The sequence below is a fragment of the Sinohyriopsis cumingii genome, chromosome 4 (assembly GCF_028554795.1).
Source record: "Sinohyriopsis cumingii isolate HCF-2022 chromosome 4, ASM2855479v2, whole genome shotgun sequence".
NCBI lineage: Eukaryota > Metazoa > Mollusca > Bivalvia > Unionida > Unionidae > Sinohyriopsis > Sinohyriopsis cumingii.
Window position 1 is genome coordinate 126,268,433 of NC_142964.1, and position 18,962 is coordinate 126,287,394.

At 34.6% G+C, this 18,962-nt stretch overlaps 1 protein-coding gene and 1 long non-coding RNA gene across 4 annotated transcripts in view; both read left to right on the top strand.

Moving 5' to 3' along the window:
* LOC149802056 (uncharacterized) overlaps positions 1-2,889 on the top strand; it is a 42,454-nt gene extending 39,565 nt beyond the window's left edge. For both annotated transcript variants that reach the window (XR_016420499.1, XR_016420498.1), the window contains one exon: positions 2,217-2,889. This is a non-coding gene — a long non-coding RNA (uncharacterized LOC149802056). The remainder of the gene's footprint in view (positions 1-2,216) is intronic.
* Positions 2,890-8,121: 5,232 nt separating this feature from the next.
* On the top strand, positions 8,122-16,681 carry LOC149802057 (matrilin-1-like). Of its 2 annotated transcripts, none has more exons than XM_089956463.1 (7): positions 8,122-8,339; positions 8,684-8,720; positions 10,050-10,625; positions 11,331-11,387; positions 13,445-14,008; positions 14,509-14,547; positions 14,842-16,681. In XM_089956463.1, exons 1-7 carry the CDS (start codon positions 8,310-8,312, stop codon positions 15,408-15,410), a joined length of 1,872 nt encoding a protein of 623 aa, XP_089812589.1. In that variant the 5' UTR covers positions 8,122-8,309; the 3' UTR covers positions 15,411-16,681. The 2 variants fall into 2 exon arrangements, with proteins under 2 accessions (XP_089812589.1, XP_089812588.1); XM_089956462.1 differs by having other exon boundaries at positions 8,128-8,339; positions 14,506-14,547.
* The last annotated feature ends 2,281 nt before the right edge of the window (positions 16,682-18,962 follow it).

Sequence of the window (18,962 nt, forward strand, 5' to 3'; positions counted from 1 at the left end):
TATATATATATATATATATATATATATATATATATGTTTGATATAAAAATATGAATGATTCACAATATTGTCCTATATGTCTCTTTATTTCTTTTTCTCTGTGTTTTAATTTAATGATGACATATGATGTCGGTAAATGATGGATCAGTGTATTTACATTGTCGGTGAATGATTAATTAGTGTATTGACATAGATGGTAAATGATGGATTAATGTATTCACATTGTCGGTAAGTGGTGTTTCAGTGTATTCACATTGTCGGTAAGTGGTGTTTCAGTGTATTCACATTGGCGGTAAATTATGGAGTGTATTCACAGTGTCAGTAAATTATGGATAAGCGCATTCATACAGATGGTAAATGATGGATTAATGTAATACTAAATCTATTACATACTGCTAATATTAAGTCTACTACATAGTGATAATACTTAATATATTTAGTACTGCTAATACTAAGTCTACTACATACTGCTAATACTAAGTCTACTACATACTGCTATACTTAATCTATTCAGTACTGCTAATACTTAATCTATTCAGTACTGCTAATACTTAATCTATACAGTACTGCTAATACTAAATTTAATCGCAAAATACAACTAATACTAAATCTACTAAATATAGCTGATACTAAATGTACTCAGTGCTGATCGATATTACTGCATCTACTAACTACTGTTAATACTAAATCTACTCCATGCTACTAACTACTGATGATAGTAAATCTACTAAATACTACTAGTACTAAATATACTCAATGCTGCTAATGCTAAATCTACTAAAAACTACTAGTACTAAATAATGTTAATACTAAATCAACTATCTACTGCTAACACTAAATCCACTCAAGATGGCTAATACTAAATCTACGAAATACAGCTGATACTAAATCTACTAACGATTGCTAATAATAACTGTAATCATTACTGCTATGGATAATACTAAATCTACTCCATACTGCTGATAAGAAATGGACTAAATACAATGTTAACTCTACTCAATACTGCTCATACTAAATCTACTTTAGACAGCTAATACTAAATCTACTCAATACTACTAATACTGACTCTACTCAGTACTGCTAATACTGACTCTACTCAGTACTGCTAATGCTAGATCTACTCAGTACTGCTAATACTAAATCTACTCAGTACTGCTAATACTAAATCTACTCAATACTACTAATACTAAATCTACTCAGTACTACTAATACTAAATCTACTCAGTACTGCTAATACTAAATCTACTCAATACTGCTAATACTGACTCTACTCAGTACTGCTAATGCTAGATCTACTCAGTACTGCTAATACTAAATCTACTCAATACTACTAATACTGAATCTATTCAGTACTGCTAATACTAAATCTACTCAATACTACTAATACTAAATCTACTCAATACTGCTAATACTAAATCTACTCAGGACTACTAATACTAAATCTACTCAGTACTGCTAATGCTAGATCTACTCAGTACTGCTAATGCTAGATCTACTCAGTACTGCTAATACTAAATCTACTCAATACTACTAATACTGAATCTATTCAGTACTGCTAATGCTAGATCTACTCAGTACTGCTAATACTAAATCTACTCAATACTACTAATACTGAATCTATTCAGTACTGCTAATGCTAGATCTACTCAGTACTGCTAATACTAAATCTACTCAATACTACTAATACTGAATCTATTCAGTACTGCTAATGCTAGATCTACTCAATACTGCTAATGCTAAATCTACTCAGTACTGCGAATACTAAATCTACTCAGGACTACTAATACTAACTCTACTCAGTACTGCTAATGCTAGATCTACTCAGTACTGCTAATACTAAATCTACTCAATACTACTAATACTAAATCTATTCAGTACTGCTAATGCTAGATCTACTCAATACTGCTAATACTAAATCTACTCAGTACTGCGAATACTAAATCTACTCAGTACTGCTAATACTAAATCTACTCAATACTACTAATACTAACTCTACTCAGTACTGCTAATGCTAGATCTACTCAGTACTGCTAATACTAAATCTACTCAGTGCTGCTAATGCTAGATCTACTAAATAATAAACACTGATTATGCAACTGCATTATAAACTGATTAATAAATATGCAGACATGATATAACTTGTCACTGACTCTTACAAAATATGATAATCTAATTATATCAAACCATTTTGCAATGTTTCTTTCTCTTTTTTCAAGAAAGATAAAAGTTGAAAACCACGACATCAATGACAGCCCAGAGACATCAATGATAGCACCGAGAGACATTGAAGACAGCCCAGAGACATCGAGGACAAACCATATACATCAATGACAGCCCAGAGACATCGAGGACAGTCCAGAGGCATGCATCAATGACAACCCAGAAACATCCATGACAGCCCATATAACCTCTGACAGTCCATGGACATCAATGACAGCCCAGAGTCATCGATGACAGCCCAGAGACATCAATGACAGTCCATAGACTTCCGAAATGGCTAAAATTATTCTTCAGCAGTCTAATGCAAAACTTTGCAATCAAGATGCATACTGCATCTACATTTGAAAACAAACATGTTTTGGGTAGAACAAAAACATGTTATACAGATTTACTATATATGATTAATCCTTCCTAAATGGGTTGAGATATTTTGATGTTTGTTTTTTGTGGACAGAGGAAATGTCCAAAAATATTGCACATATGCATAAAAGCCTCTGGCTTCAGCAAAAAGGGATTACAGTGTTGGCAATGTCACCCCATCAAACAGCTGTCTCTTTGTGTACCCCAAATAGGGTTCTAGTCTGACAGTAGATGGCAAGTAGACGGTATATTACAAAGGTTCGTGCCTGATAGTAGGCCACCTATTACAATGGTTCTGGCCTGATAGTAGGCCACATATTACAATGGTTCGTGCCAGATAGTAGGCCACACATTACAATGGTTCGTGCCTGATAGTAGGCCACATATTACAATGGTTCTGGCCTGATAGTAGGCCACATATTACAATGATTCGTGCCTGATAGTAGGCCACATATTACAATGATTCGTGCCTGATAGTAGGCCACATATTATAATGATTCTGGCCTGATAGTAGGCCACATATTACAATGATTCGTGCCTGATAGTAGGCCACATATTACAAAGCTTATGTCCTAATTATAGACCATACATTACAATGCTTCTTAACATATAGTAGTCGGTCCATTACAATTGTTCTATCTGGACAAAATGCTTAAGTAAATGTAAAGCTGACCTTTTAACAACATTACGAAATGATTAGTGTCACGGAAAGACTATTTTATATATCAGAGCGGAAAATATACTATCAAGTTTAAATAAATGTTTTGTCGAGGCAGGCGAACATTAACTGTTAGAATTCTGTGTCGGATGTCTTGGAACATTACCGAAATATGAAGGGAGGAAGGCTACAAGTTTCTTTTAACATAATTTGATGATGAAATTTGAAAGACTTGCCTAATTTGATTTGAAACTGAATGGCTTTATTATCACATAGTTGGTACACTTTGCCTATTGTGTAGTTTCATATTTCTGATATTATAACATGTGAACATATCACTTTATGTGATTCTGATTGGTCCAAATAAGACCATGAATTTAGTGTGCAGTATGCTCTTTACCGATTGGCTGCGATCGTGAGAAAACTTTTTAAACCCCGCCTTGTGGTATGTTTTGTGGTCAATTAACATTTTTGCCACCATTTTTTGATTCGATTCACGAAATGAATTGGGGAAAAATGGTTTCGTTTGTCTGAATATGGCTAATTTACCACCGCATGGGCTTGTTATGTCATGTATAACATATCATAACATGAAAAATGGCTAAAACCCCAAGACAAGACAGACAAGAACAACAACAACAACAAATAAAACTAAGGGTATTGCTCAGTTCATAGCGAATGTGCAAGTTGGGGTTGGAGAGGGGCGGTAAACCCGAAGCATGGAATCCACCCTGTATACAAGCGTGGTTTAAATGTTAACTTACAGAAGTAAATACACTCACCTCTGTTCACAAAAGAACGTGGACATAAACTGGACTGCCAACTGACAGAAGTTTATCCAACCACTGCATATTTACGCGGTAAATATATGATGCAATTCGGGTTTAAAGTGAAATTTGTTTACATATTATGTAGTCTGCTGTTCTAAATCAAATACTGCAAATATCTGGTCACAAATTCATTACAGTAAATAGGGGAATTTCTGCATCCAGGAAACCTTCTTTCATATGAATATCGAAACAATGTAATGTTTAGTTGTGAGAGTGACATGTTAGGTTACATAACCATGGACCGTCTACTGCATTCTAACCGGTACTGCATCAAACAATGAGACATCAAGAGCATTGGGCATTCTGTGTTGAAAAATAATTTTGTCTGTGTCAAATGTTCCGTTTATTCCGAAGAACACTTGTTTTTTGACTTATGATTGTAAGAACAGCATAACCTACTTTTAAACGTTAATACTAGTTCAACTTTGTTTGTGACTATTTATTCGCACAACAAATGAAAAGTGCAACGTCTGTCAGAATGAACGAACTTATTCGTTCTTCTTTTTATCTAAATAATTTCCACTGAAATGAAAACTATGTGATAAAAAGAATCTCACAAATGGTAATGATTCAATATTAAATTTATGAAACTCGCTGAATGATATCCAGCTTTTGCTAGCCAACGCTCGCAAAAGCTGGACCTTATTCAACACATTTCATAAATTCAGTATTAAATCATTATCCTTTTGAGATCCTCTATTTACCAAAGAGAATGTCAATATGGGAAATACCAGTTAAGTTTTCCATTGAGCCTCTAGATCACGTAGTAGAAGCATAAACCTTGGCGGTAGTGACTTCTGGTGGAATTTTCATAATTGCTACTTATGGTTCCTGTTTGGGATCTGATTAACTTCTTTTGTGCGCACCTTTTAGGAGAAGTCTAGTTTATTATTTACGACACTTCACTCACTGATTGCTATCAAGTTACTTGATGTATGGGAAATGTATGTTCTAGCACATACATCTAGATTCTCTCACTAATCGCGAGTGAAGAGTGACTGCAACGACGTACAATAATATATATCAAGTTACTTTTAATCAGTGGTAAATGTATGATCTGTGACATACATCTAGACAGATAAACCCTACCAAGTGCTTAGTTCTCTCACAAGAGTATTTTGTTGTTAGCTTGCTGTATGTTACAGGTGTCGTTAGTACTAGGAATTCGTACTAGATCGACGTTGCAGAAAAATATATGCGTCCAAATTTAGGAAAGCATATACTGAAAGCTCATTCAGATTCACTGTTTTTTATCGTTGGGTTTCATTAGACAGTCGTATTGTAGCCGAAATTCCCAAGCACTGCTGCAAACAGCATAAGGTGGGGCCACGTTTAAAAAAGCAAAATAGCACGCACGAAAAGTTGACGTTAGGAGTGGATAATTTACAATTATAGGATTTCTAAGGACATTTTAAATGCCATGCTGACGTCAGCGGTATAGCCGCCATTGAGAAGAATATAGCAAGCTGCAGCCTTTCACTAGATCAGTCACGTGGTTTAAACTACCATGACAAGAAAAAGAAAATCACGGAAATCGGCAATTTAAAGCTTCTAAATGCAAACATTGTTACAGGGGCCCCGAGTGGCCGAGTGGTCTAAAGCGCTCTCCGTTACGGATCACTGCCATCTCACCTCTGTCTGCGTAGGTTCGAGTCTCGGATTCAGACAATGTGGGTATGTGAGAAAGCTTGCCAGTAGCTTCTCGTGGGTCGGTGGTTCTTTTCGGGGTTTTCCCGGGTTCTTCCTCCACCATTAATACTGGCCGCCATGTATAGCCTATCGTGTGCTGAAAAATGGCGTTAAACCCTACAACAACAACAAACATTGTTACCTTATATCTACTCAAGCACCCTATCCTGAAACTTTGTCTCCCTAAATACTTTTAAAAAAATAAAGGCGTAATACTTGGACTTACTGAATCGGAATAATTTATTTTGTACAGGTTATCCTGCCTCTGTACATATACGCCTTACAAAAAATATCGACGAACCATTGCACAAAACAACAATATGTAATACACAAACTTGCTGCCTGTTTGGCAAAGAAACATAGCTTCGTGATCGAGATTTGCATGATTAACATTGGCTGACATTGCTTTCTACGTCATTCTTTTCTTTTTTTTAATCCCAAAAATTAAATTAAAGATGGTCAGTGTTTAGTGATATCCTTAGCAAATGGCACCTGACCATGAACATGGACAAAACAGCTGATATAACGATCGTGCAAACTCAGTTTTGAAGCAAAACTGTATAAATTTGAGATTTTATCAATGAAAAACAGAGATACGTGGACATTAAGAAGTAATTCATTTCTAATAAAATTCATTAAGTAAAATGATTTCCATATTTTGCGAGCATTGGCAAAGTAAATATTAAAGTTCTTCAATCGGTTTCATAAATTTCATTTGAAATAAGTACACATGTAAGATTCTGTTTGTCATATGACAAAATATACTGACCGCTCCGGTGGTCTAGTGGTTAGAGTGTCCGCCTCAAAAGCTGGAGGTCGTGGGTTCGAAACCCGGCCGAGACATACCAAAGACTTACAAAAATGGTACTAACAGCTGCCTCGCTTGGCGCTCAGCATTAAGAGGTTACTGTTAGGACTGGTCGGCCTGGTGTCAGGAAAATGTGACAAGGTGGGACAACATGCTACATGTCTGCGGCATGATGCCCCAGTGCTAGACATCACTATAAACTGACACGCTGCAGATATCGTAGCGATATGCCTGAAAATTGTTAAAGCTACGTTAAAAATCCTAATCACACACACACACACACACACACACACACACACACACACACTGCTGATTTAATTTTACCAAACCGCACAATAGGGTAGGGCATGACTTTGTAGTATATTCGAACGCCTGGGCCGTTAAGCCTTTCCCGCGCATGATTTATCACGTCATTCTTTCTGACATCATGGGATGTTATTATACGCGTTACTCATATACAAATTATGATATGGATATAATAATGCAAATATGACACTCACAGACACTCATACTAAAAGTAACAAATTTCAGGTCTAATGATTTAGATTTAAATAAATTAAGTTAACAAAAGGTATACAATACGAGTACTATAATCCCCTTACCTATCAAGTAAGTTTCGTGTACTTTGAAATCCTTTCATTTTTTTCCCATTATTTTTTTGTTGTTTCAGCTTTTATACGAGTGGATAAGGTCGTTATACATGAGATCTAGGCAATATGAGCTTGTTATTCACGTCACTGGTTCGATTCCAGCATGGAACACACACGCGCGCGCGCGCACGTGTGTGTGTGTGTCTGTGTGTGTGCGCGCACACATTTTCAAACGTTATCCGTAAGCACGAAGGACCACGCGCATAATTAGATAATTTTGTTTCCTGCCTTAAAACCGCTCCAGTGGCCTAGTGGTTAGAGCGTCCGCCTTGGAAGTGAGAGGTCGTGGGTTCGAACACCGGCCGAGTCATACCAACGACTTACAAAAATGGTACTAACAGCTGCCTCGCTAGGTGCTCAGCGTTAAGAGTTTAGTGTTAGTACTGGTCGGCCTGGTGTGAGGATAATGTGATTAGGTGGGACATCATAATATATGGCTGCTGCATGATGCCCCAGTGTTAGACATCACTATAAGCTGCTACACTGCAGACAACGTAGCGATATGACTGAACAATTGTTAAAGCTACGTTAAAATTCTTAATCAAACGCACATTCCTGCCTTAAAAAGAACGGCCTCATAGCATCAGAAAACAAACACGATGCTCATATATATATATATATATATATATATATATATATATATATATATATATATATATATATATATATATATATATATATATATAAACATGTTCATTTTTACAATTTTTCAACTAAACTTTGAAACTTACAGGGAGGAAGTCATCCTGAACATGACTGGTAAGATCTTTTTAATTAATGAATTTGCTATGTTGCAGCTGTGTGAAATGCGAACGTTTAGTCAACCCACACAATAGCCACTAATTCTCACTCTGTACCTGTGACCTGGAGAACAGATAAGGCCGATGCGAGAGAGCATACACGTTATGTGTTACGTAGTTCATTTGGTGAATAAGAGCAATCCCACAGACGATATAAAAGCTGGGATTCGCAATGATAACTACACTATCAGAGGGACCAGCGACAATCACTCAAGCGTCCAAAATCGCTGCAGCTTTCTCGCGAACTAAGGAGAAAACGTTTATCTTTCCTTTTGTTGTAGTGGGAGACCCAATATGTCTTTATTAAGGACACATTTTATGTTGGTAAGTTCATTAGGTTTGTCTTTCAGATGATAATTCATTGCGATCCTTGTTTCAGAATTATTCAAAATTCTTATTGTTTGTATTAAAAAAAGTTGGAATATTTGTAATTTAAAATTAAACGATACATATATGTTTGTGTATTATTGGGGTAAATATGCAAGACAGCGATGCTTCAGACGTCGTTGTCGAGTCGTCTACTTTAATATTATTAAAGTTATCTTAAAGGTTTATCATCATCATCAACGTTCTTCTTCTTCTTCTTCTTATTATTATTATTATTATTATTATTATTATTATTTTCTTTAGTTTATGACTGTTATCGTCATATTTTGTTTTCTTCATAGATACTGGCTTTGTGCTGCTATTCCAGTGAAATAACAGGTATGTTTCCCTAAGAATGTACATGGATTTGTAGCTTTTATTTATAGTATACCAGACGAGTTTTGCCGGTCAATATGAAGTTTCCGAAAACAAAACTAAACAAAGCTATAAAAAAAAAACGAACTAATGCTCACTTCCAACCATATAAAAATATGGAAGCTTAATAGCAAGCAGTGCACAAACCAACCTTATAAAGAATACAAATGACTGAGTCACTTCGTGAAGCAGGAATAAAAAATTTAGGGACAAGTAGTGCCATATAAATCTATGTTTAATATGCTCCACCACTTGCAGCGTTGACTTTTAAAGGTAAATGTCCTCATATCAGTACCATGGCAGTCGAACCCTATGTCATAACAGTTATCTAACCAATTTCGTAAAATTTAAAGAACAATTGGGAGGGGGGAAGGGTGCATAATGTTTATTTGTGCAATGAATCAGCTCAATTTTCAAAATTAGTTTCGGAATAATTTGAAGGAAATGTTTAAATTACACTTATAAATGAGTCATCTGTCCCAAATATGAAACAGCTGGAGTAAAACTTCTATTTTCAGTTTTGTTATTATCAGCTGTTCATACTTTTTGCAGTTCATTTGAAAACTCATGAATTACTAGTAATGAGAAAATCGTGTTGAAATATTCACTGTACTAGCAGGCTTACATTTAGACTTCAAGAGCGCAGGTACAAATTCATACTAGACACGAGTTTCTATTGACTGAGGTTTCTTGTCCAAGAAGATACCATATACAAAAATAGAAATGCATCCGTTAGGTACAATTTCGATAGTTAACACCCTTCAGATGATTGTATGTCCTAAAGCTTACAGGGTTACTTTTTCTGATACTTATGACAGGTAATAAGACATATAGAGAGTAAACAAAGCAAGATTTTTTAAATGCTACAATTTTGGGAAATTTACAATTTGTTGTTTATGTTGTAGATGAAGAAGAGGTTACCTCTATTTATCACAAGATTAAATATCAGGAGAAACGTTTCTACTTTCCGGATGATCGATCAGTACACCGTGCGAACCTCTATGTTAGAAAAGAGATGAATGCTTTTAAACTCTTACCTGATTACCTCTGATAACATAATTCATGGCATGATAAAGGAGTAATCGATATAGAATTGTAAAATCTTATTATTAAACATTTTCTTAAAGGACAAAATCCCTTCTGTGGAAGAATCGATTATTTGCATCATAATTCTGTATGCAAGAATCTGACGTTGTATGTTAACGTATTTGTTAAAAATCGTGAACCTCTTTCGTTGTCGTTTGCTTTATTAGAATCGATCTGTGCAAGTTGACTTCATGTTCTAACTTTCAGGTGATATGCCATGCACCGGAAAGCAGGCAGACATTATATTTGTCTTGGATTCGTCTGCCAGTATCTGGGAGGACGATTTCAATGAACAGTTGAAGTTCGTACATAAACTAATAGAAAGTTTCCATGTTGGCAAACCTTATGTCCAGATTGGAGTTGTGACGTTCAATACTAACGTATACCCACAGTTCCATCTCAAAGACTACCAGAATAAAGAGTCAATGCAAACAGCGATCAGAAACATCCGGTACAACACTGGTGGCACAGAAACGGACAAAGCGATACAGTATGCACGTGATAACATGTTTTTAGATGTCAACGGCGGAAGATTGGGAGTAGCAAAAATAATGGTTGTTATCACTGATGGATATTCCTTCAAGCCGCATTCTACAGCCATTGAAGCATCGATTGCCCAGAGTCAGGGTATCACCATGTTCTCCATAGGCGTTGGATCAGGGGTAAAGGAAATAGAACTGAAGGCGATGGCCAGTAAACCATCCGAAAAATATGTGTTTGAAGTCAGTGATTATTCCGCACTGGATTCAATAAGAGAATCATTAACAGAGACGGCATGCGATGGTGGGTACATTACTCTTCTCTCTCTCTCTCTCTCTCTCTCTCTCTCTCTCTCTCTCTCTCTCTCTCTCTCTCTCTCACACACACACACACACACTAATTATATAAGAGAGAAAAGGTCGTCATCTATTTTCTATTCAAACTGTCTTTCATTTCGACAGATGTACAACGGAAGCAATTCTATGAAATATATTTCAGATTTCATCCCTATAAACTTCATTCACCGATTATAAAAGAGAATGGAAATGCTTTTACATGCTGGCTATGCTATCTAACCGTCTCTATGTACCGATGCTTCAGCCATCTTGTATCTTGTGCTAAGTAGTATTCGTTAGCATTTTAAAAAAAAATAATCTGAGATAATCCAGGAGGGATTTAATGTGGTTTGATGAGTTAAAATATCTGTAAAAGTTTGATTTTAAATAAATTGTTAATTTTAAATGCGATACCGGTAGTTTCATACTGCTGTGATCAGTTTAACATCGTGGAGGCACGGCAAACTTGTGAAGTTTTATGAAATACATATTATGATATCTCGGCATATCTTGAAGGAATTTGCTTGTTTTTAGATTCTACCTGATTTCTCTAACTAATAGGTTCGATCATTTAATATGGATCGTAACTTTTATTAATTAATTATTTGACTGAAAATATGTTTATCTGAACACATGAGGTATTTTAACAAACCGCGTATCTCGTGAATTACAGGTTTCCAATCAGAACAGCCATACAAGCCACAACCAGACTTGCAGTTGATACAAAAAGGTCAGTATTTAAATATTTTGTAATCTTCATTTTTTAGTTTTGCAAATCGCTTTATATTTTATCCACAAAAAAAAAAAAAACCAGAGATGCATGTAACAAAACAATTGCGCCTTTTCATATATTGACAAAGTATACTACTTCGTGAGTAACAAACAAGTGACTGTCGTTTTCGTTGTCAGTAATTCACATATTTTATTTTTCATTATAAAGCTTAAAATAAAACTTTAAAAAGATTTATTTGCCTTTTACTAACACGATAACATTTACAAGCGGTCGTCCGGACGTTATCAATACATAAAGCAAAATTGAAATACCGTATACACTGGTTAAAAGTCGAATACAACTTGAAACTTCAAAGACCCATATATACAACTGCATAATGCGCCAACATATCTGGGCCTCGGCAGTTAGGAGTAATCAGTGGAACAAACAACATACACCTAAAGTTGTAATCTAATTTTAACGTGTCTCTTCGTGTGCTTGTCAAGTTTGCTGACAACAAATTTATATCATTTTTCAATTATACATTATATGTGTGAATCATGGTGATTCATAATACCGCTGTAGAAAATGTTCATACTAAGTTTTGTAAAAATGCACGTAAGTACTTATAGACAGCCCCCTAATTGTTTTGTCAAAAGTGATTTCTTATTGAACATAAATTGCAACGTGACTGTTAATAGAACGATCATTCATGTGAACTCAGATTACAAAGAGAATAAGTTTATTGCACATTTTGTCTTTTTCATATTTTATCTGTGATAAACCGTAACTGAACTCCCATTTTTCGTTTATTTTTTTTAGCATATGTTGAGGAATATAATTATATGCAAAATAGAAGGAAGGAAAAAAGAAGAGATAAAAGTAAATCTAGTTATAGCATATGCTGTTTAGACAAAAGTATCAGGACATTGCTGTATAATGGCAATATCGTGACTCGACAACAATATCGTGACACTGCTGTACAATAATGGCAATATCGTGACATTGCTACAAAACAATGGCAAAATCGTGACTCGACAACAATGTCGTGACATTGCTGTGCACTAAATGTCAATATCGTGTCACTGCTGTACAATAATGTAAATATCGTGACATTGCTGTACAATAATGACATTATCGTGACACTGCTGTACCATAATGTCAATATCGTGACATTGTTTTACAATAATGGCAATTTGACGTTAGTGAAATAGATTGAAATGCTACATAATTATACCTATTGAATTTGGTCGTGGAACGAATGTGCAAATATATAAATATATTAAATATAAACATAGACTGTGTCAAATGTGCAGTGAAGATATATGATAGATAAACATAAATATAGATTAGACTTGTGAAATGTGTAGTGAAGGTATGGTCGATGAATATAAAAATAGACTGTGTCAAATGTGCAGTGTATGTATGGCAGAGGAATATCATTTCATGTTGCTGTATACTCTGTTATTTAATGTTTAATTTTAAAACATCTTCCGGCCTTTCTATGGTGCATTCCTACATGGGGCAACTATGTAAGCTTCATATCAAATTAAGCTTTTAAGGCCATAATGGAACGTAATTAAAATTATCTCGTGGATGAAGTTAATCTTAGGAAATAATTATATATCTCTGTTCATAAATGCAATGTAATGGTTTCCATAATCTGTAACAGTTATTATATCTTTGTACATAATTATTAGCATATATCAATGAATGAAGATTATAGAGTTTTAATCATTATGTGACCTTCCATCGGTGTTATGTATTATTTTCCTAATTAATTGCACCTTTAGGCCAAGGTCTTAGAATACCGAATAAGAAAATCATCATCATCATCATCATCTTCTTCTTCTTCTTCTTTTTCTTCTTCTTCTTCTTCTTCGTCTTTCAAAACACGATATATAAGATAATGAAATGTGAAATATGCAGTAATAAGAATATGAAACATGCAACAAAATAAAAAATAAAAATACCAAATTGCGTGCTCGTATAATTTTATGAAATGTTGTTTATCTACGATTTAAGCAAAGGCTAAATATTGAATAAATGGCAAATAAATATGTATGTTATTCTAGACTGCAGCGGCAAACCTGCTGATGTTTATTTCGTACTCGATTCGTCCAGCAGTATATGGATGCCGAACTTCAAAAAGCAACTCAATTTTGTGAAGGACGTTGTAGATCATTTTGACATTGGACCAAACAAAACACGGGTAGCTGTGGTTACATTCAGTGATGGGATACACCCAGTTATCCCTCTTGATGGTTTCCACGAGAAGAAGGGTCTTCTTGAGAAAATTGATACCATTCCCTATCTGACTGGGGGAACGAAAACCGGGAGCACCTTGGAATACATCCGCACTCGCGGGTTCTCCCCACAAACTGCGAGACCGGAAGTTGCCCATGTTGCGATAGTGATGACAGATGGTCAGTCTATGGACATCAGGAAGACGGAACAAGAAGCCATTGCTCTCCAGAAACAAGGAGTATACTTGTTTGCGATTGGTATTGGTCACGATGTGGATACAAAGGAACTGGCCATGATCGCCAGCGATCCCAATGAAGCTTTTATGTTCCAAGTGGATGATTACAATGCACTAACGTCAATCAAGGATATTATAGCCGTTAAAACGTGCAAAGGTAATAGTCAAATTTAAAATTGTTCGAAAGGGAATACACATGAGAATTTATCAAGGTAATATATTTAATAAATCAGGAATACTTCAGTTTTTTGTAAAGCTATAAATATATAAAAAAACAAGCCTCTATCAGATACATTTAGTATTTTCGTTCATCGACATTTATACTTCCTTATGTGTTCGAAGAACCCGTGAACACACACACACACACATACACACACACGCGCGCGCGTGTGTGTGTGTGTGTGTGTGAACTATAAGACTAAATTTGCATCTTGAAGCTAGCCTAGGATCAAAATATATCCAATACCCATTATATTGTAGCACAGCCACGATTTACGACAATGATACGATAAGACAGTTTAACATTATTTATAAGAAACAGCCTCCAGGATATAGCACAGCAAAACTTTTTTCCGTGAATGATGCAATAAAACTGCCTAACATTATTTAAATAACCTTGTGAATTGTAACAACGATGTTTTTCTTTTGTTCCAGTAGAAACTGTGATCGACGTTTCGAGAGACCCTACTGCTACATGTAAGTGAATGCTCGCTGTGTCTAATTCAGGTTTTGTTCCTTTTTTAATCCCAGTCGCTCATATTTTGAGGAAAATATTATATATTGGTATTTTGGTTCGAAACGCTTTAAGAAAAAAAGTGTTGGGTCTTTTTATAGACAAAATACAAAAAAAAAAATGAAAACAAATACAAGTTCCGTTTGTGTTATACTGGTTTCAACTTTACACAAAAGTAATATAATCATAGATCGTACTTAATTGTATCATTCTTATAATTATAAATGAATTCATATTTAGTTTTATTCTCTTTGCAGATCATTGCAAGAACGACAAATCATCCGATATAATGTTTGTCCTCGATTCCAACGGAATCGGAACAAAGCGAACATTTGAAACTCTGAGTGTAATTTACAACTTAGTTTTGCAGTTAAATCAAAGTAAGACAGACAGACAGACCTACACCAATATCGGTATCTTGATGGAGAATTGTCACAACCGAATGGATACACCGCTTGTAAGACTAGAAGACCCATCTGATCTTCTCAACAAAATGGACGCACAACTTGAGGAGAGTCTTGGTTCTTTGGTTCGGAAGATGAGGATCCACAGTTTTACTCCTGGAAACGGCGGCCGTCCAAATGCCAGGAAAATTGCAGTAATGTTTATTGACGCCGATGTACACAATTCAATATCTCTTCAGCTGGAACTCAAGAGAACAGCTTCGGCAAATATCGAGATGATAATTGTTACTGTTGGCAGGGTACATAGTAACTCTCCAATTGAATCAACAATGAGGGGTATGAAGGGCATGGGCTATTTAAACTTTGTTGATTATGCAGCGCTTTTATCTAATTACACTAGACTCCTGGAGTTTATATGCTGAAACTAAACAGCACGTGATCTAAGCTGTTAGATGGCATTATCTCGCAAATGGCTTGGTTCTCGGTCAAAATTTATTCTGAGGCAAGTTTGATTAATTACCGTTAAATTCGATACCGAATCAGAAACCTGTATTCAAAATTTTTATTAGAGTAGATTGAACACTCATATGTATCGTGCTTGATTTATCATTACAGAGAAGTCCGTTTGTTTTATTTAACCTAGATTAGGTCTTTGAGATGCATCAGGCTGAAATTGTTACTCACATACGAAGTTTGATTCCGGTCACAAGTTTCGACGGTTGAGGTTGTTTGATCACATTCATTAGTAGGTGATATGCAAGTATCAGCATTTTTATGTCGCCGTTAGTATATATATATATATATATATATATATATATATATATATATATATATATATATATATATATATATATATATATATATATACACACACGATTGGTATGCAATAATCACAAGAAATCCAGTTGCTTGTTATAGTTGTGCAATGAACGTAATTTATTGATAGAATTTTTTATTTAACATTGTTTGATATATCAATTTTCTTTTGCTTTGAATTTTTATTGCATTGCGCAAAGATGGAACGTAGTATTATTTTTAGATATCTATACAATGCTACCTTTAAACTGTCTTTTTTCTCAAATGTGTTAGTACAGTTTTAATGTTATCGTAATCATAATACATATGTCACATTTTTAGTTTTTCTGCTGTATGCTGTTAGATAAAGAGATATTTATACCAAAAATGTCCTTTTAAACAAAATTCCCTAGTTTGCATATAGCTCCATTACTGTTGAATTGAAGCAGAAACTTCATATCCGTAAAAATACAGTTTTAAATGACTTTATACCTGACGATATACCGTTCCTATAAATAATTTGAAAAAGTGAATGACACTGTTAAATTCAATCTTTTTAAAAAACAAATTATAATTCTTTTTGTGCAGAAGAAGGTTTTAATATAAAGATGACACACATTGATGCCTGTAATCGTAGCATTTATTTATTTTCTACTGTGTTTTTTATAATTGATTATGTACTGATTTTCTAGTCAAAATTTGTCCCGAACATTCCTTTATATCGTTGCTTTGTGATAGTTTTCATCACTCAAATTATTTGTAACGCAGCCTACATGTGTATTGAGAAAGAACGTGTATCCTCGTGCTTTCATTTTACAACTCTTTCATTGTTTGCATTCAAGCTTACATTATTTATCAAAGATTTTATATTTGATGAAATAAACATATTATATATATATATCTACTTTCTTTCTCCATTTATAAAATCAAACGCGACGTTAAAGAGAGAAGCTCTAGGTAAGTAAGTCCATTAGATCTACCACATTTTATTTCAATCATATTTAATGCACAAGTCGAAAGGGGTGGAATCATGATTACAACTTAAAAGTTTCTTTTGTTATGAATTACGTGTCTAGTTTGCAGACAATAGGTAGCATAAAGGCAAGCTTAAATATTACTATCTGTGTGTGTGTGTGTTTGAGAGAGAGAGAGAGACAGAGAGAGACAGAGAGAGAGAGAGAGAGAGTTAGAGTTAGTTTAATAAGTTGTTAAATGCGAACGTAGAGAATACAACATCCCAATTAATGCATGACTGATTGCATGTGGTGATATATTTGTAAATTTGTCCCCCAAACCCATCTGATACAGGAACACTGTTATCGTGTGTGTGTGTGTGTTCAGTTTATACGTTCATTTATTACCTGTGGAAAAAATGGAAGCATATATTTAGCTAAAAGAATTTTAAAGATGTGGAATGAATTTTTTTATATATTAACTCCGACAACTTGGTTTGATCCATTGTTATTTCTGAAACAATTGTAATATTTATCAAGGTGATGAGAAACTTGATTGAAGATATAAAAGACATCAAGTTTCACTTGCGTAGTTAATCCAAAGGTACTCCCAACTGATATCCCCCTTCAAGCACATACCCACCAAACGATCCCCTAGGCACAGCCCCCCCCCCAAAAAAAAAGACCATCATGATTTTCTGTCAAAAGTTTCGCTAAATGTTCCGTTGTCCAAGTACGTGTAGCTATATTATCCGTCAGACGTACCTGTTGACCTCTTTACGGATACGAAATTCAGACATCTTTGTATAAATTCAAAGCAAAAATACGGAACTATTTCATTTAATAGCTCGTAAAACTTTCTAAGTTCCAACGGACCAGTATAAAGTAGGTCAGTAGGTCTAGCACTTTAAAACAACGGTTGATACGAAGTGTTTCATGTGTGCGAGAGACGACAGCAATCAACCACCAGTATACACAGTAGGGTCTTCAGCTGACGTTTTGCTGATAAAACAAAATTTACGACATTATGTATTCAAATCGTCCTCTACTTCTTCCCCGGTGTAAAAAAAAAATAATTAAAAAATAATTTTAAAAAATGGCTTTGAAGACGGAATTTTATACCTACAATGTGTTGCCATATATTCTTACTACGAAACATGTTTACAAATGGCACCCTTTTTGCTTGTTCTTTTGCTACAAATCACAATTATGAAATACACGTATTTTACGTATTGGATTTCTGTAGATAATCGAGTCGGTAGACATGTTCTTAAACATATTTTGTTTCTTTTGTATAATCTAAAAGATTAATTAGATTAGTAAGCAACGTATTCAAACTGAAAATCAGGTTCTAGAATAGTAATTTAAATGGCTTTTACGATACAACGAAGAACAATATTCCTGACCTGCTTACAGTATATCCACATTCGTATTTCTCTGTTTATATATACTTTCGTTGACCCACCCACCACTTCTCTCTGTCATCCCTTACTTTTTCTCTGTATCACGGTATATACTCATATGTACTGGCAGATTAAACAAATGGGAGTCATATTAACTTGCGCCTAAAAGGTGTCCTTTTGATTGGATCTGTATTCAGAATTAGGATTCTCATTTCTAAGCCACCGTTTAATAGATAACTTTAACCAAGTTACTTTAAGTATGTGGCTAAACGATTGAAACTGTTTGTCAAATTAGAAATGACTTTGGAATAAATTGTTATATAAAATTTGAACCAAAATATTTGCCGAAGTAAAAGGTCATTGTAGTGTATTTCATTGCAGGGAATTCCAAACGATAATTATGAATATATATCAAGTTAAATTGTAATAGGTTTATATTACTTTGATATGCCTGCCTCACGAAAGGGATTTGACGATTAAAAAGGTGAACGTGGATATTACATACTTAGAGGTTGTAGTAAGTCGAGGTCAAGACTTAAGAGCATGCATATATATATATATATATATATATATATATATATATATATATATATATATATATATATATATATATAGAGAGAGAGAGAGAGAGAGAGAGAGAGAGAGAGAGAGAGAGAGAGAGAGAAAGAGGCATGCGTAAATATATATGATATACATAATACACAAGTATTGACAAACATGTGTACTTTTAATTATTTTAATTACACACACATGGTATGTATGTATGTATGTATGTGGGGGGGGGGGGTGTGTGTGCGTGCGGGTGTGTGAAGATCAAATGAGT